This window comes from Gossypium raimondii, chromosome 6 (genome assembly GCF_025698545.1).
Source record: "Gossypium raimondii isolate GPD5lz chromosome 6, ASM2569854v1, whole genome shotgun sequence".
NCBI classification, from domain to species: domain Eukaryota; kingdom Viridiplantae; phylum Streptophyta; class Magnoliopsida; order Malvales; family Malvaceae; genus Gossypium; species Gossypium raimondii.
The window spans coordinates 1,055,459-1,081,905 of NC_068570.1; the positions used below are offsets into that span (position 1 = coordinate 1,055,459).

Consider the following 26,447-nt stretch of genomic DNA (forward strand, 5'->3'; position numbering starts at 1 on the left):
TACTTTTTTTTTAAGTAATTATATGAAAAAAAAAATCTGGAAAAGAAATATATGACTCATTATTGAGTAGAGTGAGAAAAGAAATGCTAAATTCCCTTTTCCTTTTCTTTGTTTTCACACTACTCTTTGTCTTATTGCTCTAAACCAAACATTGAAAAAGACTTCTTTTTCCCTTCTTTATTATGAGTGTCCAAAGCATCATTTGAAAGTTAACTTGACATGAAACTATGGATGAGACTAGAGATGCTTGCTAAGGAATTTCTTTCCTTGGAAATTACTACCTAATTTGATGAGATATTGGTAATTAAGATTATGGTAAAAATACTATGGAAACTCCTGTAGTAGGAGTTAGATTGTATTTTGTTCTCTTTATTAAAAAATGGGTAAATTAGTTCATGTATGTTATGTTAGGCAGCAAATTGGTCCTTTCGTTAAAAATTCCATCCATTTCTACAGTTAAAATTTGATCCATGTAAGTCAACATGATGTACACATGGTATAAACACCGATTTTTAACAATACAAATAGATGATCTTTTTAACAAAAATAACTAATTTACTGTTTAATTTAACGTACAGAGACTCCTACTATAGTAAATTTTTCATTCAGATTACTTGTTAGGACTTGAAAAATAACAATTGAAAGTGGTCAATGCATGATCTAATTGGTAAATAAACCTTTTGCATTTTGTTTGTTACTAATATGAAATTTACTTTTAGGAAACTACAAAGAAGTTAAATACTTACATGTTAAACTAAGGAGGTTTAAGGGGTCAATTATAGTTACTTTTTAAAACTTTTAAAAAGTGAAAACAAAGTGCAATACTAGTGTTGGATTCACACCTTGGTACCGGAAAGCATCTCATGTTTGCCATTGTGCCTATTCAATAATGTTCTAAAATCATTGGAATATGTTTTTTTTATATAATTAAGATATCTTTAATGTTTATTTTATGATATATGAGAATTAAATTTTTTTGGGTTCGTGATTACTATTTTTAAAAATATCAATTTTAGAATTCAAACTTAAGTTCTCTTTTACGAATATAATATACTTAACTATTATACCCATTCACCCAATACCATGGATGCAATAAAAATAATATAAAATTTATAAAATGTCTTGAAAAATAATTTTCATAAGGGTAAATGTACTGTGGAGGCCCTTGTACTAGGAGTCATATTGCATTTTGCCCCTCTATTAAAAAATGAGCAAAATAGTCCTTGTACATTAGATCAAAGCGCAAACTGGTCATTATGTTATAAATTTCATCCATTTATACTATTAAAAATTGGTCCATGTACATCAGCATGAGGTACACGTGGTACACCAAGTGTAACTGTCTGGTTATTCCGTCAGTCACACTAGTTTTTAACAGCATGAATGGATTAAATTTTTAACAGAAAATGACTGGTTTGCTCTTTGATCTAATGTGTATAGAATATTTGCCCATTTTTGTATAAAGAGGACAAAATGCAATCAAACTCTTTATAAAAGAACCTCCATGATACTTTTACTAATTTTTAAACTAAAAAAAGTTCGGAATAGACCAAAATACAATCCGTATTATAGTATAAAACCTTTGCAATATTTTTACCACCTAATTAAAAATACTGTTGTATAAAGTCAAAATTACTGAAATAATGTATAAAGTCCCCCATTGCCAAATACATACATATATATATGTTCATACCATTGTCAAATATTAGTCAATAGGGGACCATCCACTTGTATATATTTAAGGAGAAATGAAGAAACCCGTGATCATGATAATTGATCACACGTTTGGACCCATAATTTACAGTATTATACACGGCAAACCAATCTCGTGATCGTATATTTCAACATTTTCCTTTTTTATATATTCAATTTCGACCATATCTTTGTTATTTAATTAATTAAAAATTTTAAAGTTGTTGATTGAATTTTAATTTAATTAATATTATTTGTTGTTGTAATAATTAAAAAAATATGGATTTGGGGTATGGGTAATAAGAGGATAAAAAATCTTTCAAAATTAAGAATATATGTTTTAATTGATAGTTTGAACATTTTCATTGAAAAGTTTAAATAAGTGATTTCTAACCATGACATATCAAACATAAAAAAATGAAAAACATTGAATGCTATTTCTTTTAATCATTATAAATTTGGATAAGGAGATGGAATACTAGGATTTAAAGGAAAATAATGGGTCGTAGCTCGAACTCATATCCTTCTACATTAATTATCAATAATGTTCATGCCAATTTAGCTAAGACTTAATTAGTTTAATAGCTCATAATTAAAAAAAGTCTAAAATTATTGGCTTTGGGGAAAGATAAAGTCACTCTCAACCGTCTCTAACTACATCCAAGAACGTATTGAATCTGAATACGAGAATATCTTAAAATTGCTTCAAATTTTAACAGACGGAATAAAATTACTTTTCAAAGAAAATATTCTTTCATACGTACTCGTTTATTCAATGTTAAATAATCAATAAAAATGTATCAATTTTACTAAAATTTTCGGTAATTCTTTTTAAACCTTAACTTATTTTAATTGATCTCAATAGAAATAATGCCAACATTAAAAAAAAAAAAAAAAAGGGCAAGAAAAGATTGCATAGGACAACAAGCGTGAAAACCGCGGGAAACAGAGTCAATTCAACACAACCTAAATAATGCATTTCAAGTCGTGTTGAATTTCCACCTTTCAAATTAAATAATGGTTGAATTGAGTAATTGTGAAAATGTATATTTAAATTTTGAATATCATATTATTAATAAGAGTAATTATAAATTTTGAATATAAATCGTAAAATAAAGATGGAGAACACTAAAAATGTCGCATTCTACTTTTAGTTAAGTTCTAGATTTATTATTTTTAAACTTTAATTTGATCAATTTTAATCTCTATATTCTTTGAACTGATCACTTTTAGTAATTTTACTTTCCAAATTTTAAAATTTTAGTCCTGATTCAAACGGCAACAATTAAATCCATTTGGTTAAACTTTGCTATTAATTATAAACAATGCGTAAAGTTATAGATTTAATTTATATTCTACAATCGAATCCTTCTTAATTCTTATCCTTTTGGATTAAAATTTTCAATCTTGATACAAACTAAATGAATTTTTGTGAGTAATGTATGAAAATAGAAAATTGTTATGATATTGTACAAGTGGTAGTATATTTGTCACGTCAAATTTTAGAAATAACAGAGTTTAATGGATTTAATATATAAATTTTAAAAATCAAAAATTATAAAAATTTCAATAATCATAATTACCATGCAGACAAAATCAATACCAAGTGGTTAATTTGTTTCCCTTTTTCCTTTTACCGAGGAGTGGAGTTAATTTATTTGATTTAGATCACATCCAACAAAACTTATACCATATACCCTCTGTGGACCTCTTAGTCATAATTAACTGTCCAAAGCTTGGTTATATCAAATCATGAATGGGTTCATGATGTACTCTTAGTGTGATATCATAATCTTTGGTTAAATCAGATTTTGAGGTGTGAATACATAATGTGAGACCAATATGTTGCTTCCAAATATGAAATACCGGAAATGTGATGCCACGTATTCATGTTATTTGGACTAATGGATACAAATCGATTACAAGATATAAATCATGGACATATATTGGTTGTATGATTTGGACATGCCACTTGGGTATGTACATGCAAGAGTTCACAATGAGTCATTAATTTTGTTAGACACGTAATTATTTAACGATGGAATATAGATAAGTGACACATAAAGAAAATTATTCTAATTGATCTAAGCATTAGAGGGTATCTTAAAGTATCAATCCTAATGCCCTCTTGACACGGACCTTAAACAACTCTATGCTTAAGAATCTATCTAACGATGATATTGACACTAAAAGGAAGTTTAGAAAGAAACTATACAATCAAATCAAACACGAAAGTTCCAACAACAATAGAGTTAAATGTAGTATTCAAATGCCCCATATAAAGTTGAGAATCTAATGATGTTATCATAGACAATTAAAAGGCTTAAAAAGTGAAACTATTCTTTGCTTTTAAACCCCATTATCATATTGGGTATTAAAGGCCCATATTCTACACCAACGTAACACGAGTGCTTAAACGGTACACTAAAACATCAACAACTATACAAAAAATAATAACATTACAATCAAAGAGCTGCAAAAGCATCATCGACCCACTTTAGTTCATTGCTAGAACCTTTGCCATTCTCGGTCATTTTCGTCGATGATGAAGAAGAAGATGAAGAGCCAATGAAAGATTGAAATGCGGACCTGAAATTATTCATACGTTTACGGTGACGAATCCTTCTCAAAACCATATCTTTATCCAATGTTTGCTTCGAATGGCTTGGCTTTATGTAAAGATGGCTAGTGATGGCATCTAACTGCTCTTGCTCATCTTGGTTATCTTCACCACAATTGTTGCTGCTCTCGTCGTTGATGTTGATGATGACGTTGTTCTTGTCTGGTTTAGTGAGTGGCATTTTTTTTGAAGTAAATTACAAAGAGTATAAAAGAGATGATGCTTATCGGTTTATAGAAGTGAATGGGGGGACAAGGCAAGGGTGATATTTATAGAGGGGTAGAAAGAAAGATTCTTGAGGATTTTTATATGATTTTGGTCGGTTTTGTGGGTTCGAGATGGCACAGAATCCATAGATTCTGAGGTGGTCGGTTGCTGAAAATAATATAGTAATTTATGATGTTTTTATGTCAGATCTGGGTTTTGAGATGAGTTTCATCTTGGATACGCATGATAACCTTTTCCCTCCAGTTTTTAAAAATTATTTTATTTCCTCATTTAATTTTTTTTCTTTCAATCATTGAATTTATATTTTCGTCAAATTATTTCAAAATAGAAGAAAAAGTTAATCTTTGGTACCTTTGCTGATATGTTATAATTTTAAATAATTTTAATGATTTTAATTTTAATTTTAAAATATTTTTTATAGTTATTTGAATTTTTAAAATTTTAAAAATTACTTAAATACCAATGTGTTATCCACGTGTATGCAACGTTAAGAAAGTTAAAAATGTTAACTTCTTCATTTATTTAAGGTGATTTGAAAAAAACTCAAGTTTAAGAGCTTAAAAGATGAAAAATTAAATAAAAAACTAAAATGATCATTTTATAGAATTGAAAAGCTAAATAAATCATTATACCTTTTGGATAATGATTGGAAAGAATAATTACAAACATTAAACATAGTTTACAAACATATATGAAAGAATATATTTTGATTTTCTTTATTAAAACTATTCATAGCTCTTTCTATTTCTTTAAATATGAGAATAATACGCTTTAGCGCACTCAAATTTACATCCTCCTACACTGACAATAATACCAATACCGATGAAACTAATAAAAAAATACTTGAATAAATATCAACAATAAAACTTTCATGTCTAAAGAATCAGATTCCAAACAATGAAATGCGATTATTCTAAAATAAATAAGCATCAATCTATCGATAAGTAGGGTTATGATTCTTCGGGGTATCAGCTGATCAAGATTATAATATCTTTAGTAGTCGATTATCAAAATTCTAATAAGTGGTTTTAGGTTATAAGCAGACATGCCTAACTCTATCCCAATTTCAATTTTTTTAATAATTTTTTTATAAGTTTTAACATATTATATCTTTTTAAGACAATAATCTAGATTAATTACTTATAGCTCCTCTCCAACCCGTAAATAGGAGGATAATGCGCTTCAACGCACTCGAACCCACGTGCTCCTGCATTGACAACAATACCCATATCAATTGAGCTAAGACTCAATCGGCTATCCCAATTCAAAAATTAAATCTCATTAGTTAAAATTAAAATTCTAATAAAAAATTAATAGCTCCAATTTGTTCAACCCACACCTAAAATGATTTAAATTCAAATGATCTGCCCAAATTTAAAATAATCAAAACAACTAACTTAAGTGACTTGAACTCAAATGTTAAAATCGAATTAATAAAAAGTTTAAAATAACCCAAACATAAATTGAAATCATCTGGAAAAAGAAACCTGATTAGTAAACCGAAACACCTTGAACACGAAATGACACAAAATCGAAACAACTCAAACCTAACATCGACTTCAACATGAAATTATAATCCTAAGATTTTAATAAATGAATTAATCTGACTCGTATTAACCCAACTCAAAATCAACCCCACACATTTAATTGATGGATCCAAAGTAGAGTTATCTATGGGTAGGGTGATCTGCCCAGTTTGGTTTGACTGGCTCAAGGACAAAGCTTTTTTGTTGTTGGGCTAGATTGGTGAATTCAAAAAAAAATTAAAAATTAAAAATTAAAAATTAAAAATTAATTATAAAATTATAAATATAAATAATATGTTTGATTTTTTTAATTAGTAACATATTTTTTTGGATGGACCGGGTTAGACCCAATCTTAATTTTTTTAAAAATCAAGTCTCGGTTTCGACCCGGCCCAATCCATAATCCATAAAATGAAATAACTTCTGGATTTGGGCCCTACGAATGCCAAAAAAACTCAAAATTAGAGCTTTTCCCTAATTGGCCCAATCCACACTAAGGCTAGCTTTACTTTTGTCCAAAATTATGCAATGGAAAGTTACAAAAAGGCTTAACTTTCAAATGAAAACATTGCATTTCGTCAGCCAATACGTAAGAGAAAGCACATGGAAATGTAAAGTGGAAAAACAACTTGAAACGTAATTAATTGAATACTGAGAAACTGATAAAAGTGAATGCACAAAGCCATAAATATAACTAAGCATACATATTGAAGATTGTTTTTTAAGTTTTTATATAGTTTATGGAAACATGCGTCATCTCATATGAATAATACCATCTTCATTAATTATATATAAAAAGAACATCATTATTTAGGTTTGGGGTTGAGGTATAGAATCAAATGATGGTATATTCAAACTGATTTATTCATAGATTTGTTTAATGATTGGATTATCTGTACCAACCTGAATCTTAACTCATATTAGAAATGATTTAGATAACCATATTGAGTTTTATAAATGAGTTTGGACAAAAAAAATTAAATAGTTTGAAAGATTGATTTGACATTCAATACTTGACTCGACCTGTTATTAGTATTATACTTGAGAAAAAATAAATTATGTTAATATCATATAATCATTTCATATTGAATAAGATAGCGGCAGGGGTAGGATAAAATTCAATGTGGCAAGGGTTGTTATGAATGAGATAATGGCTTGTGGAGGAGTGTTGGGGGATCATAAAGGGGTGGTTTCGACTTTATTTTTTGGTAGATGTGTAGTGGGGGATTGGAAATGGCAGTTCCAATGGCAATTAAAGAGGCTGCAAAGGTGGTTATAGAGTTGATTCGGAAGGAGCAGGTTCCTTTAATCATATAATTTGATTCAATTACTGTTTCGGATTGATTGAAATATAGTTGTCTTCGGCCATTGTCGTTTAGGAATTTGTTCACGAATATTGAAGGAAGTTTAAGGCGAATGGCTGAGGTTTAGATTGAAGTCACAAATCGAGGTAGGAATGGAATGGCGAAAGCCTTGGCTAAAACAGGTTTGTCGAGGAATACCTTGTTTAGAGCATATTGATAATCTATTTTGGGTTTGCTGTTTTTCTGATTGTTTGTGCCCTGTTTTGGCATAGTTTGGCTGCTTTTTGATTCCTTGTTCGAACTGGTATGAGTTGGGTGATCTTAACACCTTTTCTTGTAATCAATTAACTGAGTAAAAAAAAATCATACTGAATTCAAATTTGATCCGATTCAACCTCTATTCATCTTTAAAGATGTGTGGATATAAAATTATATAACTTAATTGCATGTTTATTTTTTAATTTTTGTCTTGTGAGTTGATTGGTTTGTAAAATATCTTTTTCACCATAAATTATCACATCAACTTTAAACGGAAAAAACCAATGCCCAAATTTTGTTCTTGTTTACTATAAATAAGGCAAAACTCATTTGCTTTAACAAGGGGTGAAAGTGAGATATTTTTTTTTGAAATTACAACACAAGTATTGAATAATTCAATTTTAGCTAACTAATTAATTAGTCACAACAAATGACTAGGAAAATTCAAGAGTTAACATAGAATAAAACTTAAAGCTAACAAATGCTGGGTACAGTGATAATACATTATATTTTTAAAAGAAGAATTCGTGTTCAAACATTGAGATGACATTGTTGGAAGAGGTAGCTACAAACTCTAAATATAAACCGTAAAACAATAAAAGTGCCATGGATGTCCTTATACTAGGAGCTAGATTGCATTTTGCCCCATCTAATCAAGAAATGGCCAAATTAGTCCCTGAATGTTAGATCAAAGAGCAAATTGGTTATTTTGTTAAAAATTCCTTCCATTTCTACTGTTAAAAACTAGTTTTTGTTTGTTAATATGAGGTACACGTAACACTTCACGTGTAACTATTTGGTTATTTCGTCAACCACGCTAGGTTTTAACAGAAGAAATGAATGGAATTTTTAGTAGAAATGACCAGTTTACTCTTTAATCTAACGTCCATTTTTAAAAAAAATCAAATTATATCTCTTTATTCTATATATTTTTTTGCTTGGACTTTCTTGTTAATCAATAAACTTTCTCAAAAGCAGTAGTGTTGGGGCGGCAATAATGATTTATTAAATTAAGTTTTTACGTGTTGAATACTCGAGGATTTACTATTTATCCATCACTTCAAAGTTCTAATTTTAGTACTTAATTTACACCATTGAAATTGAAAGTTTCAATTTTGCTAAAGTTCATCTGAATCATAAAAAGGAGTACATCAACAATTCAACATGATGTTGTTAAATGGATGATCATATAAATCCACTCTTTGTCCAAAAAGTACATTTTCATTAAAACAACATCAACAAGAGCATCTAAATTAATGTGAGACATGAGAATTTATTGGAATCACGTATTTATAATTTGCCCCATAAAACCTAATTCTTTGCATCTAGTTAAGAAAATTGTTATTTATATAGAAAAATATTTAATAGATTTGTGTTTGATGTATTATCAATAAGTACTAATAGGAATTCCACACTTTGAGGTATTCATGGAATGAATTATACTTTGATTAAAAAGGACTTAAGCTCGAGCTCGACTTAATTCATTCAAATGATTTGTTTTACTATTTTAAAATAATAAAATATTAAATAACATGACATTTTATGTTAATACTTAGAAAATTATCCTATATGTGATTTTAGGGTTTTTAAAGCTTCACAAATGAGTTGACGGTGTGATGGGTGTTCTATAAGTATAGTAAAAATAATTAAAATTTTAATATATAGACAAATGAAACACTTATCATGTTTTTTGGTGCAATAATGAACATTCGACAAGCTACAACTTAGGTTTATACTTGTGGAATCTAAAAACTCCATAAGATGTGTATCAAATAATCACCCTTAATATTTATATATTTTTATAAGGGTGAGTATTTGATACACTGTGTACTTTTTTATTCCACAAGTAACTTCAAAAAAGTGCCACGTGTCTCTTTTTCTAAATATTTGTTTTTTAATATTTTACTCTATCCCTATTCGATATTTGTCAACCTCCTAACTATAATTGTGGTGTTTAAAAACTCAACTGATGGTGTACCAAATATTTTCCCTTTATATAGAGTTAAGTTGACCCAGAATAAAATAAATCCTTACTAAACCCGACCCGAACAAAATTACCGTATCTACGAATAGATCTAATTCACACCATTTTAAAAAATCGATGAGATCATAAATAAATACATGTTTGCCCTCTACCAATTTTGAGAAATAAGAAGGAAAAACTCTCTGTTCCTTTAGCTTGGGGATAATACCATTTATCAATTTAAAGCAAAGAATTCACGTGTCCAATGCTCACACTGTTTTGCCAAGAAAAGGAAATAAAGAGAAAAACAATGAATCTATTTCGACAAAAATGTTATAAAATCTAGTCTTTGTGATCACATTATATCTTGGAATTGATATAATTACAAGTAGAATTTGAACTCATTTCAAATAATTGATCCTCGACTAATTTGATCAATTTTAGTTTTTATATTTGTTAAATTTGAAAATTTTAGTCCTAACCCAAAAAAATAGCACTTATTATGTTTGGTTAAACCAAGTCTTAATTTTGTTAGTATTGATATTATTCTCAATTTAGAGGATGCGGATTTGAGTACATTGAAGTGCGTTTATCCTCCTAGTTAAGGACCGTGGAAGGGTTATGGGCAGTTCTGGACATTATATTAAAAAATATTTGTTCGGTTAACTTCAATTACTAGTCATGTACTATGTGCACAGTTGTAGATTTAGTCTATATTCTTTAATTGGATCTTTCTAAGTCTATACTTTTCGAATTTTGAAATATCAATCTTGACGTAAATGATAATCGTTAATCTATTAACTGAATTTTTAGTTAGAAATATGTAAAAATAACAAGCTGCCATAATATTACAAATATGATAATATATTTGTCATATTAAAATTTGAAAATAATAAAACTTAACTGAACAAATTTAATAATTATTATTTTATGAGGTGTAAAATTTGAAAATTTAAAAAGCGAAAAAAATAAAAATACTTATATATAGTAGAGATCTAATGACACTAACATCCTCGTTGATTGATAGACAAGTGTCCCAGCTATCACAGTAAACAACCAACACCATTTGCAAAACAAGACGTAATGTCACAACCATTGTGCCACCATGATTGATTACTACATTTAAACTCAAAAATTTCCTGGCTTTCGTTCGTTTCCATGGATGGTAGGCTATAGGGTTGTGTTAGACACGGGAGCGACCCTAGTACACAGGGTCTAAAAATGAACCATTTCCCAACCTTTTGTGTAGTGCCCCGGGGACATGTGGCCAACTAGTAGTGGCCTAGCGGTTGGTCCCTAAGCCATTGGCTATATTGAACTGTAGTTAAAGGGCAGTGGACAGATAGCAGGTGACTAGGTGAAGGTACCATGAACATTGATATTCAGACAAACAATCATGCTTTTGTCCATTCTACGTGGCGGTTTAACAGTTGGTGCTGGAATTTGTAAAACACTTGTCGTAATGCGAGTGGGGTTTTTCCTTGTTTCGTCATTGTTTATTGCTTTGCACCTTTTGCTTTTCTTTTATAACATTTTAGGCAAAAGTTGTAACAGAATTGGTTGAAATTTATTTCAAATATATTTCATATATATTATTTTAAAGATAAATAAAATTTGATTTGATTTAAAAAATAAAAAATTAAATATTTAGTTAATCAAATCGAGTTATTCGAGTCAACTCAAATAAGTATTTCAAGTTTTGAGTTCGAGTCGAGTTGAACTTTACAATTCGAATAACAGATTGGTTAAATACCCATTTGGTTCTTGTCAATTTTGAAAATGAAAAAACTGATTTATCTCTCAACAAAAATACAAAAATAATTAAAAATAATTTTTAAAATTCAAAATATTTATAAAATGTTAATTCATATTCTTTAAAAAATAAAAATTTAAAAATTTCTAAAGAATATATAAAAAAGTTAAAATTTAAATTTTTCTAAAATAATAATGATTCAAGTTTATCATATTAGAGTATCTTATTTTTTATTATTTTGATTTGAAAAAGTTTTAAAATATATATGATTTCAAATTTATATGCTCTAACATGTAATTAGTTATATTGTAACAAGATTTTAATTTTACATATTTAATTTTTTAAGCTAACTCGAACAATTTCACTCGATTCTATTTGACTGAACTCGAATTTCATTTCACTCGATTTTATTTGAAAAAAATTTCAAATTGAGTTAGAATGATAAAATAAGACTCGTCAAGTACTCGATTAATTCAAAAAATTTTTCACTCGATTCGATTAAATGCTCATTCTTATCTACCTTTTATGTTTGTAGGGAATTTAATTTCATAGTAAGCAAATGTTTTACCATGTTATCAACATAACCCATTACCATGTCTTGTTCAATATAATATAAAATGACACTACACATTTGTTCTATTTGTACAAGGCACTAGAATTCAACAAGGTAGAAACATACTTCATCAAGATTTGTTTGATTGATAATGTGATGGTTATTTCGGCTAAGTATTATTTAAAGATAATTATATCCCATAGTGTTGGTCTAGATAAAGCAATTTCGAATGGATACTACTTGAAGACCTATTTAATTTTGGTGAGTGATTTAATTTGATGATATATTGTGCCATTTGGTGATAATATGAAGCAATGAACATTTATCAATTTAATTGAGAATTAACCCATTTAGAGGTGAGGATGTGATGCTCTAAAAATAGAGAGTTTGACATGGGATTAGGGAGAGTTTAGTGTGCATAATTCAATTACTTTGTAAGGAACATATTATAAGCTTGTATTTTTCACTTTTGAGTGATTTGTTTCTATTTTCAGTATGGAAGATGAGTGGGAGAGAGTTTCTACCCAGTGTATTTGGGTGAGGATGCAATTATCCAAGAGTTAGGATAGGTTAGGCTTCAAACATTGCTTGTATAGTGAGACTTAGTAGTAGAATTCTTCTTTGGGTAAGGCCCCATAGACATAGGTTAAGTTCAAATTACATTAACAACTTACTGTGTTCAGTCTTTTATTGGTTTGCCATTTTGTATTCAATATACACTTTTTTTTTTTACAAACACCACAATCAATTCCATATTTTCAATTAATATCAGAGCTATACACTTAAAGTATCTGTGAAATCTTAAATTTGGTGGTTGTGCAATTGAAAGTATAAAAAAAGACGATTTAATTATACATTCACCACTCTTGGATGAATCTAATTATGTTGGTGGAAAGTACAGATGCTGGCTTTCATCATATCATTGATGAGAAAGCATGAAGATCAATTTTAAACAGATGGTGTACCTAAACCAAAGCTTGAAAGTAGTGAATTTCAATTCAAAAGAATTGTATGATATTTTTCATGGGGTAGACTAGCAAGAGTTTATAAGGAATTCAAAATGTGTCTTATGAAGTGTGTACTATTCTAGAAGACACCCATGAAGGAACTTATACAGTCAAGCTATCAAAAGAGTGTACAAGGAATTCAAAATGTGTCTTATGAATTGTGGACTATTCTATAAGCCACCCATGAAGTAACTTATACGGTCAAGCTATCAAAGCTCCACATGTTTACCATCAGATTTGAATCATTACGATTTTTAATAATGAGACCATCTCTATATTTTATGCTAAAGTTCGTGACATAACTATTAAAAAAATCAGTTTAAAAAATGATTATTTTAGATACAATAGAAGTTTTAAAATTTTTTAAAGTTGAGCCTGTTGTGCTATTTATAACAATTAATTTTAATTGAAATATACATGTGCTTTGTGCAAGGTAGATTATACTCAATCCTGCCTTTCAACTGAATGACTTTCTCTGCTATCCTCGAACCATGATTTGTTTCGAGTGTGGGCTCGAGCAACATGAACAAAATCACAAAATGAAAACTTTTAATTAACTTTCAGTAGGAAAGTCAGTTCTCTCTATAACCGAAAACTATACATTTTTCTCATAAAATAGAATTTATTCTTTGAAATAAATTACTACTATGTTCTGATGGAATAATGACGTATGAGAAGTGTAAATTTTTTGACCTGTAGTTTCTATTTATAAAGAAAAATACAAGAGTTTTTGTTTGAATAAGGCCTCATTAAATAATAATATTTTAATAGAAAATAGCACTTCTACTCTAAGTAGAAGAGCTAGGGGCGATGACACCCTTGTATAATACCATAGGGTTGCCTCGTATATTACAATGCCATGTTGGACCTTTCTTGTATTGGTTTATTGGGTCCAATTATATGCACTTCATGAACTTTTATTCAAGACTTATAATTTATCCAACCCAATATTTATTTTCTATTGCCCAAAACGTTATTTATTTAATCAATTAATTTCATTAATTGGATTTAGCAATTTCTCAACTAAATAATTTTCTCAATCCAATTCTAATTTTGCTAAAGTCATAGGAACATTATCATAATAGATTCTATGAGGAAATATATTTAATTTCTTTATTCAACAAATTCACAATGACTAATTAATTTAATTTCATTTTGAACTTCAATTATTTAATTTTAATTAATTAGATAATAATTGAAAAACTTAAATTAATTCTCAAGTCATCTTTTGTACTTAGCAAGAAAATGTATTCTTAAGCTAGTGGAGGGACCAATTGGATATATATATAATTAGAGCTCAAATAATTTGTAATTATGTTTTGGCTTTACACCTATTAATTAAAATATTATTTAGTCATGAAGTCATTCCACTAAAGTATCGTGATTGAGCTCTCCTTATTATATATTATTACAAAAGCTTATTAATAAGTGTTCGTCTAATGACCTTGTTATAAGTGTATTACCCTTATATGATATCCTTAACCTATTGGAGATAAAACTGCTCTCTCAATGTGATCCTATTTTGTCTCATTGTAACCATTAATCTTCCTTAATGAAAAATCAATTACTATCAAATAGTAATCAAAACATTTATCATAAAGAAAAATGACTCGTGGCCAATTTTACTTTTCATCTATAATGTAATGTTGATGAGAGGATATCAGTTACTCTTTATTGGGCTATGAGTTTCACTGTTGTGGAATGATATTACATTCTGCAGAAGTCATATACTCAAAATATCAACTTTCAATTTTTTATCTATTTGAACTCAAGCTTCCATTTATATCAAAGTATACAAATTACATATACGTACTCCATTATCCATTCAAGATTTAGACATGCCACAATATAAACATCACAAGTAAAAGAATCCATGGAGCGGGATAGATTTTGCTTCAATCATTGCTTGTATTGTGATATTTAGTAGTGAATTTTTTTTTTCTGAACAATACCCCACAAACATAAGTTAAATCTGAATTGCGTTAACAACTTTTTGTGTTAATTTTTTATTCTTTCATTGTTCACTTATCAATGTAATCTTCGATGTACCCATGGTCCACTTCACTACGAATTCTGCATTTTCAATACTTATATTCACTATTTGGTTACCCAAGAGGGTTGCTCGTTGATGTTTACTTGTCTGCTCGATTGGTCTCGGTAACCTGTTGGCCTAATTTGTACTAGTTTGTTGGTCTCGCTACTTTGGCTACTTTAGGTATCTTCTAACGAAGTAATTAATCCTTGACAACTACTTGTGACAGATGACTTGTTCTCTAATTGACAACTAAACATGTTGCATACTTAATCCCTCTTTGGTTTGTATTTTACTTACTAAAATATTAATATAACAACTTGTATTCCCTTGTTTTTATTCTTCTTTTTCAAGAATTTGAATGATACTCGTTATTTGTATACAAAATAACCTTTGATTTTTGTGAAGGTGTGGCATGCACAGTGCCCCAACAGTTGGGGCAAAGCAATGGATGTACCCTTCTTTCAATGTTGTTTGTGAAATGAGCGCATTGTTTTTGTGTGGGTGTCGTTAATACAATATTACCTTATCAAAATCAAATATGGCTGCCGTTAGACTTCAACCATGTTCCAGCATAAAGACAGAAAAAAAAAAACCTTATTGTTACATCATGGTTAACAATATACAATAACCAAGCATATATAAACGCTGGAACTCCATCATCCTCTACTAAATTATCAACAATTTTTTTGTGTCAAATTACACCATTAGTCATTAAATTATGAGTAAGTTCTCGTTTTAGTTATTTAACTAAAAAAGTTACAATTTAATCACTGAACTATTCAACAGTTTTCATTTAAATCTCTGGGCTGTTAAAATCGATGTTACATGGCTTTCTTTGTTCGCACTACTTGCACCAATCTAAAGCTCTCTTTCCCCCTTCTCTTCCATAATTTAGTTTTTTTTTTACGAAACAACTTTAGACATCACGAATCTGCGAATTAAAATTCAAACAATTGTTTTCTTCAATCTCCAAAACTGATTGTCAGATCAACTTAGATATAATGTATGTTCTTCTATTCTTCGATGTGTACTGATCTACCATATTGATCGTTGAATCATCACATGAAGCTCGCTGGCAGAACTTTTTTGAAAAAAAAAACTTAACTACCCAGTGATTTAAATAAAAACTTTTGAATAGTTCAACGACTTAAATGAAAACTTTCAAGTAATTCAGTGATTAAATTTTAATTTTTTAATTAAGTGACCAAAATAAAAATTTACCCATAATTTAGGGATTAATGGTGTAATTTACCCTTTTTTTGGGTATCCTTTGTGTTAGTTTTTTGGTTCATATTCGCGATTCTCGATCTTCGTTTTACAATACTTGTTCGTGATTCATAATTGTTGCATTATATATTTAGGGGTGCAATGTGTCTTAATATTACGTCCAATACTTGTTGATAATTATCTTTGCATTTACTTATATTTAAACAATCAAATTTTAGCAAAGAGCTAGCAAACCCAGTATTCTATAGTGGAGTAGAAGAGTTGATTTTTCTTTTAGAGTGTGTTTAGGTGAAAATTTTAAAAATTTTAAAATACTAGCCCTTTAGAATTTATCAATTGTTTTATTTGGATAAATAATTAATTTAGAAAAATAGATTATTGGAATTTTAAAATTAAAAAATAATTATAAAAGTAGAATAATTATGTTAAAATTTTAAAAATACTAAAATTAAATAAAAATAATTTTTGAAATTTAATTTTTTATCTTAGAGTGGGACCATGTGTATTAAATCAAATAAAATTATGAAGAATGATAAGTTTAGTTTTAAACATTTACCCTTTTATCACTTTAGCTGGAATTCTTTGTTCGAATCACTTTGGCCCTCTACTTTTTAAATTTAGTTAAATTGTTTTTTTTTTTGTTGGATGAAAAAGCTCACTAAACTCTTGAAACTTTAATAGCACCGACGTGATAGCCCGCGTGACTATCCACATAAACTTTGTTGAGGGGGATTGACTCCTTTTAGAGAAGTCACCGAAGTGTTGACCATCGAGTAGTCGATATGGCCCCTAACAGTCGTAAGTATTGTCCCGATACCTGGGCTTTGTCTCCCAACTCCGCGGAGGGCCCCAAGGGTTCACGTAGTGGAGCACCTCGATTGGTGGAGATAGTACGTACTTAAAAGACATGTAAATAATTAATTGATGAAGCTGCACACAATGTGGATCGAACCACCCACCAAAGCATAATTAGCCTTTGTTGGTGGTTCGATTCACATCTCGTGCAACTTCATTGATTAATTATTTACGCATCCTTCAAGTACGTATTCTCTTCACTAATCGAGGAGCTCTCACTCTATGAACCTTTGAGGCTCTCCGCGGAGTTGGGAGATAAAACCCAAGTATCAGAACAATACCTCTGATTGTCGGGGACCGTATTAGCTGTCCAACGGATGACACTTTAAAGACTTCTCTTAAAATAGTCGATCCTCCTCAATATACTTCATTACTAACTTGTATATTCCTTTTAAAGTTTTTTGATGAATTTTTTGAATTTTTGAATTTTATCAAGCACACTATGATTATTACATGGGCTATCACATTACTGTTATGAAAATTTTAATAGTTTAATCAGTTTTTATAAAAAATAATTTAATTAAATTTTAGATTTAGGGTCAAAACAATAATAAAATAATTAAAACCAAAATAAAAAAATTATTATTATGCTTTTTTTTTTTACATTAATTTTCATTGTCTCCACTTTAAACTCTGCAGTCCACACAGGCTTGAACTTTGATTTTGCCTTTGAATTGTTTATCCAAAAATAGAAATATGGAATAATTGTTGTCTTTTTTTTTTACCTTCAAACATTTAACTTTTTCACGTATAATAATTGATGCCATTGGCATATATATACACAAAAGAAGGAAATGAAAGGGACGAAGTGCTCCAATTATTTTTCAGTGGACTCAAATGATTAAATATTATGAAATGGAAACATGATGAACCCTTTTCCTTTACCCTTATATTCTAATATAAGTTTGAGTAAATCATATCTCAAATAAAAAACACCCACTTAATTATGAAGTATAACATAAATAGATTAAGAAACGAAAATCAAATAATTATCGAGACAAATAAATTAATAATTGAAATAATCTGAACTAAAAATAACTGATAAAACTAAAATTCACACGTAACAATAGCATAAAGGAGAACTCGAAAACTCAATTTTATAATAAAACCCTTTTTTCTTTATTGAGCAAATCAGATCTCAAATAATGGGAAAGGAATACCCCATCCAAAGCTTTTCTTTTAAAAAAAAGATAACATCGGAGTACAAATACATGTTTGTGCAATTATAAAGCGTAGAATTAAACTATTATAGCACAAATGGATTAAGAAGCGTAGCATCAAACAATTACAACACAAATAGATTAAGAATCAGAATAATGATCTAGACTAGAATTGACTAGCTGAATTAAAATTCACATATGGTAACACACATATAATTGTGCATGGTGAATTTCGAACTTGGATACTTAAGACCTAAGGCCTTTATTTTTGTCAATCGTGTCAAGACCTCATTTGCCAAACAAGGACAAATATAATGGAAGAACTATAATTTGGTCTGAAATTATAAATAAATATATGGTAAAATTAAACTTTGACACCTCAAAATGAAATAATTTTTTATATTAACTCCTTTAAAAATGATGAAAATATAAATTAATATATGATAAAATTATATTTAACCTCTAAAATATTTATAATTTAATTCTATCCCTCCATAAAAAATTTCTTAATTTGCCCATTGTCCCCAAAGTTAATTTTCTTTTCTCAACTTATTTCTTGAATGGGAAAATATTTTCTACATTGTACAAGTATCTTATAAGAAGATAGTAAAATATTAAAAGCAGATATTAAAAAAACACATATCGATATTTTAAACGAAATAAAAAATACAAAATTCCGAAAACTATAATCCCCACGTAAATTCAAGCTTTGATTAGTGTCAAAATACTAATCAATGTTGATCCAACTAAATCAATCAATATTGGCTTATGCCAACATTGAAAATTGTTTTTACTAGATATATTAAACGAACCACTCATATATACAAATATAAATAAATAAACAAAAACAACTCCCCAAATTGAAACTAATAAAACTACCAATCACCCTGATTCCTTGGACCCATTGTCAGTCTTTGTGAACCCATTTCTTTCATCCGAACACTTGTCGAATTTTGATAGCCACAAATATGCTGTATCTTTCCTATCTTTCTTCTATAATTGCAATCCTCATTATATATAAATATATGAATCCATGCATTTCAATTTCAATTGCAAATGCAAATCCAATCCGTTTCTATATACGCTTTTGATATTTGGGGTTTGGGGTTAGCTTGAATTTGCTATTTTCTTTGTTTTTCTTTCTTCATTTTCTTTTTGATAATTTGTCTTGGTAATGAGAGTGATAGGAGGCACAATGTTCGATGATCAAGCAGATGGCATTCGGAAGTCCAAGTTTGGGAAAACCATATATTCGGATCCCAACATGTCGATGACATCTCCGGTGAGCGAAGATGATTTATGTCTCCGACATAGCAGCGCGTCGGCTAATGGACCTTTGGAACCGAACCGATCGAGCGGGGAAGGTTCGCCGTTAACGATGTCGCCGTGGAACCAAACTACTCATTTCAACAAATCATTGTCTATGCCATTTGATAATGATAATGTTCCGGCCAATAGTCTCATCATGTCACTTACACGTGAAGAAGGTCATATTTATTCATTAGCTGCTTCAGATGATTTGCTTTATACAGGTTCTGATAGTAAGAACATACGTGTATGGAAAAATCTTAAAGAATTTACTGGTTTTAAATCAAATAGTGGATTGGTTAAAACCATTGTTATAGCAGGTGCAAAGATTTTTACTGGTCATCAAGATGGTAAAATTCGTGTATGGAAAGTATCTGTTAAGAACCCTGGTGTTCATAAACGAGCTGGTACATTACCATCTTTGAAAGAAATCCTCAAAAGTTCAATTAAACCAAGTAATTACATTGAAGTGAAACGCAAAAGATCTTTATGGATCAAGCATTCAGATGCTGTGTCATGTTTGAGTTTAAATGAAGAACATGGTCTTCTTTATTCAGCTTCATGGGATAGAACATTTAAAGTATGGAGGATTGCTGATTATAAATGTCTCGAATCGGTTAACGCGCACGACGACGCGGTGAATTCAGTAGTATCGAGGTCCGGCGGGGAGATGGTTTTCACCGGTTCGGCGGACGGGACGGTTAAAGTATGGAAAAGGGAACAACAACGTAAAGGGACAAAACATAGTTTGAACCAAACATTGTTACAACAAGAATGTGCTGTTACAGCATTAGCAATTGATGCACCTGGTTCGGTTTTATATTGTGGTTCCAGTGATGGCCTTGTTAATTTTTGGGAACTTGAGAAAGGATTAGCACATGGTGGTGTACTTAAAGGACATAAATTAGCTGTTCTTTGTCTTGAAGCAGCTGGGAATTTGGTGTTTAGTGGTTCAGCTGATAAAACTATATGTGTTTGGCGTAGGGATGGTAACATTCATACATGTCTTTCGGTTCTAACCGGACATACAGGACCGGTTAAGTGTTTGGCATCGGAAAAAGACCCGAATTCGACGAATGAACAACGATGGATTTTGTATAGTGGCAGTTTGGACAAGTCGGTGAAAGTGTGGAGTGTGTCGGAATATGCTCAAATAGGGTCGACCATGCAACCAAATACTACCAGCTATGAAGAATCACCAGTTTCTGATGGGAGTTATTCGTCTGCAAGTAATAATGGGAGGTACTGAAATGCAAAAACTGATTGGATTCTTTTGAAAGAACAGGGATGGGTGTAGCTTTTTATTATGTTGTTGTTGTGTTGGGATGGGATCAGTTTGAGGGTTTTAATTTGGGGTATATACTATATAGTAAATAAAAGAATGTTGTGGGGACTTTGATGAAATATGGGTAACCATGAAAATTGCAGACAGTTTTTATGTATAAAGCTTTCTTTTAATAAAATTTGCTTTGTTTTTTTTTTAAGCCATTATCATGGAGATGCATGCATACATATATGTATATATACCAGCAGGGGTGAATTTAGAATTTTTTTTAAGGGCTGGAATGGAATTGTAAACTTTTGAGAGGTGAAAATATAATTTTATCATGTATTAATTTGTGATTTTACCATTTTTAATGAGACTAAACGTAATTTGTTTTCATTTTTGAAGGGCAAAAACTTATAAATTTATTATTTATAAAAGGACTAAATTATAAAAGTTTCATTTTTGGAGGGCAACGCCCTGCTTGCTCTCCTTTATATTTGCCCTTGCAAAGCATTCACCCTTTGGTTCTTCCTAGGAAAGGTCAAGGTTTTAATATTTTTTAAAATTATAAATTAATAAATGATTAAATTATTTTTAGTCCTCTTAAAATGATAAATTTTTAATTTAATCCTTTAAAAATTATAAAGTTATAAGTTAATATAATTATGAAATTACATTTTAGCTCTCATAAAAATATACTCAATTCTGACCTCCTAAAAATAATTTTTGGTTTTGCCCTTGGGAAAGGTTGCCTTTACAATGTCTATTTTGGTTCTTTTTTCACAAATCATTCAAATTGAGTGACTTATTGAACTGGATCGAACTGGTTAAATTAGAACTTAGCTAGAGTACCAATTCAATTAGAGAGGTTAGATCAACTGACCCACAAATCAATATGGACAGATTGAATCGATTTTCTTTATTTTTTTAATATTTTTTATTTTTAATGAATTTTTCAATGATTTATCAAACCAAAAATCGATGATCTAACCGGTTCCACCACTGATTCAGTTTTGAAAACTTGAATCAGTCAATAAACAATTAAATAACAAGAACAATAAAAGTGATTATTATTATAGAATTTTATTTTTTTAGTACAAAATACTTGTGTATACTTTGGTATATACGGACAAATTTGAGCAAACAAATGAAATCATATTACAAGTATGCAAATTCCCAATATTACAGTTTCTTCAAATAAAAGCAAATAATGGTAGTAGATTGTAAAAAAGAAGAAGAAATTACATGAAAAGGGGAAAAAGGAATCAATGTGATGATACTCTCAAACTATACAAGCATTGGTTTCGGTCTTTCGAAACGATTCGGTCAATGCGAAAGTTTTCGAGAATGCCGCCTCGTAGATTCGGGTTGTGTTTGAGTTTTCAATCCACGTAAATGGCCGCTTCGATTGCCGATCGAGTTCAGGTCTAAACTCAAAGGAACGTTGGTATCTCCTCCTTCAAGAATTCTAAGTATCTAATAAATTTGCAAATGACAAACAAAGATTATGAAAAAGGATTACGAAATGAATTAGAAACTTGCAGGACAAGGTATGTACCTTTGACATCGGGGGTCGAGATTCCGGATCATGACTTAGGCACAAGAAAGCGGCTCGAGCCATGGCTTGGAGTTGATGAGTATAGTCCCGGACTCTGCCGGAGGCTAAACATGGATCAAGCAATTGATAAATATTTGTCATGATTTGATTCAAGTCTAATGCAGCTAGAGGATGGAACCAGTCCGATAAGAAATTCCGGCCCTTGTAATATTGTAAGTCACTGATTCTTTGACCTGTTAGTAACTCTAATAACACTACTCCGAATGCGTAAACATCGACCTTTTGCGTAATCCTTCTGCCATCTGAATATTCAGGGGCAAGGTACCTGGATTTAGTCATTGTTTGAGGTCCCTTTAGAATGATAGAAATGTTCACAAGTTGAGTAAATATTAGAGAACGAATACAGAAAGTACCCTGAAGTTCCAACGGTTCGTTCTTCGTTTCCAACTGTCCATTGATCGGAATGCCATCTAGCGAGGCCGAAATCAGTAACCTGAGGCTCAAAATCGTGAGTCTATCGTAATGAATACGCATAGAATCTAACACTTTCAGGAATGTCCAAAAATAAATTGAAAGTACCTGAGGCTCGAAATCGTGAGTTAGGAGAATGTTTTTAGGCCGCATATCTCTATGTACTATACAACCAACTCTACAATCTTCGTGTAGGTATCGTAAGCCTCGTGCTGCTCCAATTGCTATTCGCAATCTTGATTGCCAATCTAACGAGGCTCTGTTGCTTCCTGTCAACCAGATATGTAAACCGTAAGAGAGAAATACAAAACATGATCTCGAGAGAAATAGAAACGAGAAAAAAGGATACCGTGTAAATGGAAATCTAAGGATCCATTGCAGATGTACTCATAAACCAAGACTCTCTTGTTACCATCGATACAGAACCCAATTAGCAACACGACATTCCTATGTTGCGCGCAGCTCAAAACCTGTACCTCCCTACAGAAATCGATATCTGCTTGACAACCAACAAATTTTAACAACTTCACCGCTACAACTTGACCGTCTCGTAAAATCCCTCTATAAACAACACCGAAACCACCTTCTGCCAAGAAATTCACTTCTGCAAATCCATCAGTAGCTTCCTCTAGCTCCTCGTAAGAAAACCGTCTTGGCGGTTTGCCAAAGACTGGTGCTTTGTGTTGACAAAACGAGCATAACGGTGGAGGTACCGAGGATGCTCGACCTAATGCAACCGCATCTCTAATGTCTGAGTTAACCATGTAGTCTGTATTGACAAGTCTACCTTCCTTTGCATCTTGATCATATTGAGCAAACTTGTCGAGCAAGGTTCTCGAACTAGGAGGGATGACTATATTTCGACCACTTCGGGTTTTGCGAGGCTTTTCGTCATTGTGATTTTGGGGTATCCAAAATATACTCTTGTCATTATTTTTCACAGAAGACGTCGAGTTTGCTGATAGATTTATAAGCTTTTCTCCAACTGAATCAAGAACAGTAAGTTGGTTACCCAACTCGTTCTTATCATCCACGAAAAGAGGGTTTTCTTGATAGACAAGGAAAAGTGATGTTGCTGAATCGGAACTCGGTAACAATCTCTCTTGGCTTGTTCTTGAATAGGAAGTACTCGGTTCTTCAGGGCTAGTAACTGGAGTAGAATGCTTCATCCTATGTCCTAGGTGATCTCCAACATCCATAACTGGTGAAGAAGCAGCCGAGTAATAAGGAGTTCGAGGTTCATTCGCGCATTGCAAATTAAGCCGAAGAACTTTTGCTTGAGAACCTTTCATTACTACAATGTTGCAATGAAGTTCGTCCATGCAATGTTTCAGCTCTTGCTTTAGTTTTCTGATTCAAAACACAATGACAACAAGTTCAAGATACTGAGTTTCAGCCAGGGAAAATCGATTCCGACATATTACAGACCACAAAGCATTCAACCAGATCATATTCCCATTTGTTTTTCCTTTGAATTGGTTAACAATGGTAGCATAGAGTAACATTCTATATATGAATAACATCAAAAGTAGCATTATAACAGACATAATCAGTAATATAGGAGCATATTCTATAATAAACTAGTATAAAGCATGGATATGCAAAGGGGATAAACCACAATTATGACCAAACCAATTAAACTAATAGCTTAGAAACAAGAAATAATACTTTTTTTTTGTTTTGTATGGTTAAATTACTTGTCCAGTATGACCCAATTGGCACCATTGTTGTTTGCTTCAGCCACCACTGAACTGCCAGTTGTACAAGACACCACTTTAATCCTCACAGTAACCTGCAATTAAAAGAACTCATTATTTGTTTGGCATTTAGTCCCTATAAATAAATGAATCATTGCAGAATTCAGCTACCATTCATGAACATAAAAAGAGGGATGAAACAAGCAAAGAATTTTAAAGGACCCCACTTCATGTTCATGGGGGAGTTTATTAAAACTAACTTTAATAATGTTGATTGGCAATAATGGTCATCATGCACATGGCAATGCCATTCAAATTCAACCACCCCCTAAAGTCTAAATAAGCCCTCTAATCATTAATATATTTTTGTTTCCATTTGACAGTAAAGCTTAAACTTTAAGTCCTGTTAGGTTTCCATGAATCTTCTAAAGATTCTTTGCATGTTACTTTGGGAAAAGTTGGGTAAAAGTATCATAAGAGATAAATTGTTTATATGAAAAATGAATAAATTAGTCTATATAGATTTAATCAAATAGTAAATTGAACTTTTTTATTAAAAATTCTATTTATTTTTACGGTTAAAAACTGATATGATTGATGGAATAATCAGACAGTTACATGTAGCGTGCCACATGAGAAGGGACGATTTTAAAATTTCTTTTAGCTGGGGCAGGAATTGAATTATAAATTTTTGAAAAGTCAAAATATAATTTTATCATTTAGTAATTTATGATTTCATCAATTTTAAATGGACTAAACAGATGAATGGTTGGCTATTTGATCTAATAGACATAGATTAATTTACCCAATTTTTTAAATAGAGGGAGCAAAATGCAATTACTTTTGCCTGAAAAGATCTTAGAAACAAATAGACCAAAGACCTCCATTAAAGCTAAACTCAACTGAGAAATTAGATAACTTTAATTACCTCAATTTGATTATGAAACTGAAGTACCATCTGAGAACATGATTCAGAGATCTGACAAATTTTTTCCGGCAACTCCTCCTTCATATTGCTACCACAATCACCGGTCAATATCGGGAAATTCCAAAATCTTTTACCTTTTCAATACAAATTCAACAAAAAATCATGACTTGAACAACCCCATACAAGAAAATTAAGCAAAAAATTTACCTTTTTTTTCACTAGGGAAGATAGCAAGCAAGGTAACACAATCACCAGGACGAACAACATGAGTGAGTGCCCAAGCTAAAGCAGTTTTAGAGATGACCCTTTCTGCTTTAACAGCAACCACTACTTTTTCTAACCTGATAGTGGTGGAGCGTTGCCTAAGGCTCAACTCCATGAAAAAAAAAAATTAAGGACTAAAGCCAAATTCTAGCTCTGGGGGTGGGCAAGAAAACAGAGAAAGTAAAGGGGGTGTTTTGAGATTTTTGGGTGTATGTGATCAAGTGCTGTGATGGGGTTGGTTTTTCATAAAGAAAGGTAAGACAGGGAGGGACAGGTTTGGTTTTCGTTGACTGTTTATGAGCTTGCATGTTGGGGTCCCATAGACAAAGATTGAAACTTTTTAACACTGTGATCATGTCGTTATCGACCCCCAAAAGAACATGGGTAAATTGTACCATTAGTCTCTAAATTATAGGTAAGTTTTCATTTTGTTCATTTAATTAAAATAAGTTACAATTTGGTCACTAAAGTTTTTTATATTATTTTTTTGTCAGCCGGATTGTTAATTTGTATTTTTTAGTTGGTATAATAATAATTTTAGATCTCAATTTTATTTTTCTGTCCATTTGACTTTGATTATACATAAAATGATAAAAAAACTCAACATTATTTAAAAATAGGAAATATAATGAAAAACTATGTCAAGAAATAAAAGAGGTAAAAACATAGAAATGTAATTTTGCTTAATGTTTTTACTTTTTTTCCTTTTAAAAAAATGGGTATTGGGTATATATATTTATACAAATAATATAGTGAGAAAATTTGAAAGGTTT

General features: G+C 30.6%; 2 protein-coding genes across 3 annotated transcripts; one reads left to right on the top strand and one right to left on the bottom strand.

Moving 5' to 3' along the window:
* The first annotated feature begins 19,198 nt into the window (after positions 1-19,198).
* Positions 19,199-20,977, top strand: LOC105773257 (protein JINGUBANG). Its single transcript, XM_012594991.2, has one exon. It carries the CDS (start codon positions 19,356-19,358, stop codon positions 20,736-20,738), a length of 1,383 nt encoding a protein of 460 aa, XP_012450445.1. The 5' UTR covers positions 19,199-19,355; the 3' UTR covers positions 20,739-20,977.
* A 913-nt stretch (positions 20,978-21,890) lies between these two features.
* Positions 21,891-25,912, bottom strand: LOC105773256 (inactive protein kinase SELMODRAFT_444075). 2 transcript variants are annotated; one of them, XM_012594987.2, is made up of 8 exons: positions 25,618-25,901; positions 25,411-25,544; positions 24,483-24,577; positions 23,135-24,135; positions 22,894-23,054; positions 22,728-22,807; positions 22,315-22,639; positions 21,891-22,232 (listed from the first exon to the last, which is right to left on the bottom strand). In XM_012594987.2, exons 1-8 carry the CDS (start codon positions 25,787-25,789, stop codon positions 22,083-22,085), a joined length of 2,118 nt encoding a protein of 705 aa, XP_012450441.1. In that variant the 5' UTR covers positions 25,790-25,901; the 3' UTR covers positions 21,891-22,082. The 2 variants fall into 2 exon arrangements, with proteins under 2 accessions (XP_012450441.1, XP_052488771.1); XM_052632811.1 differs by lacking the exon at positions 21,891-22,232 and having other exon boundaries at positions 22,382-22,616; positions 25,618-25,912.
* Positions 25,913-26,447: the final 535 nt, after the last annotated feature.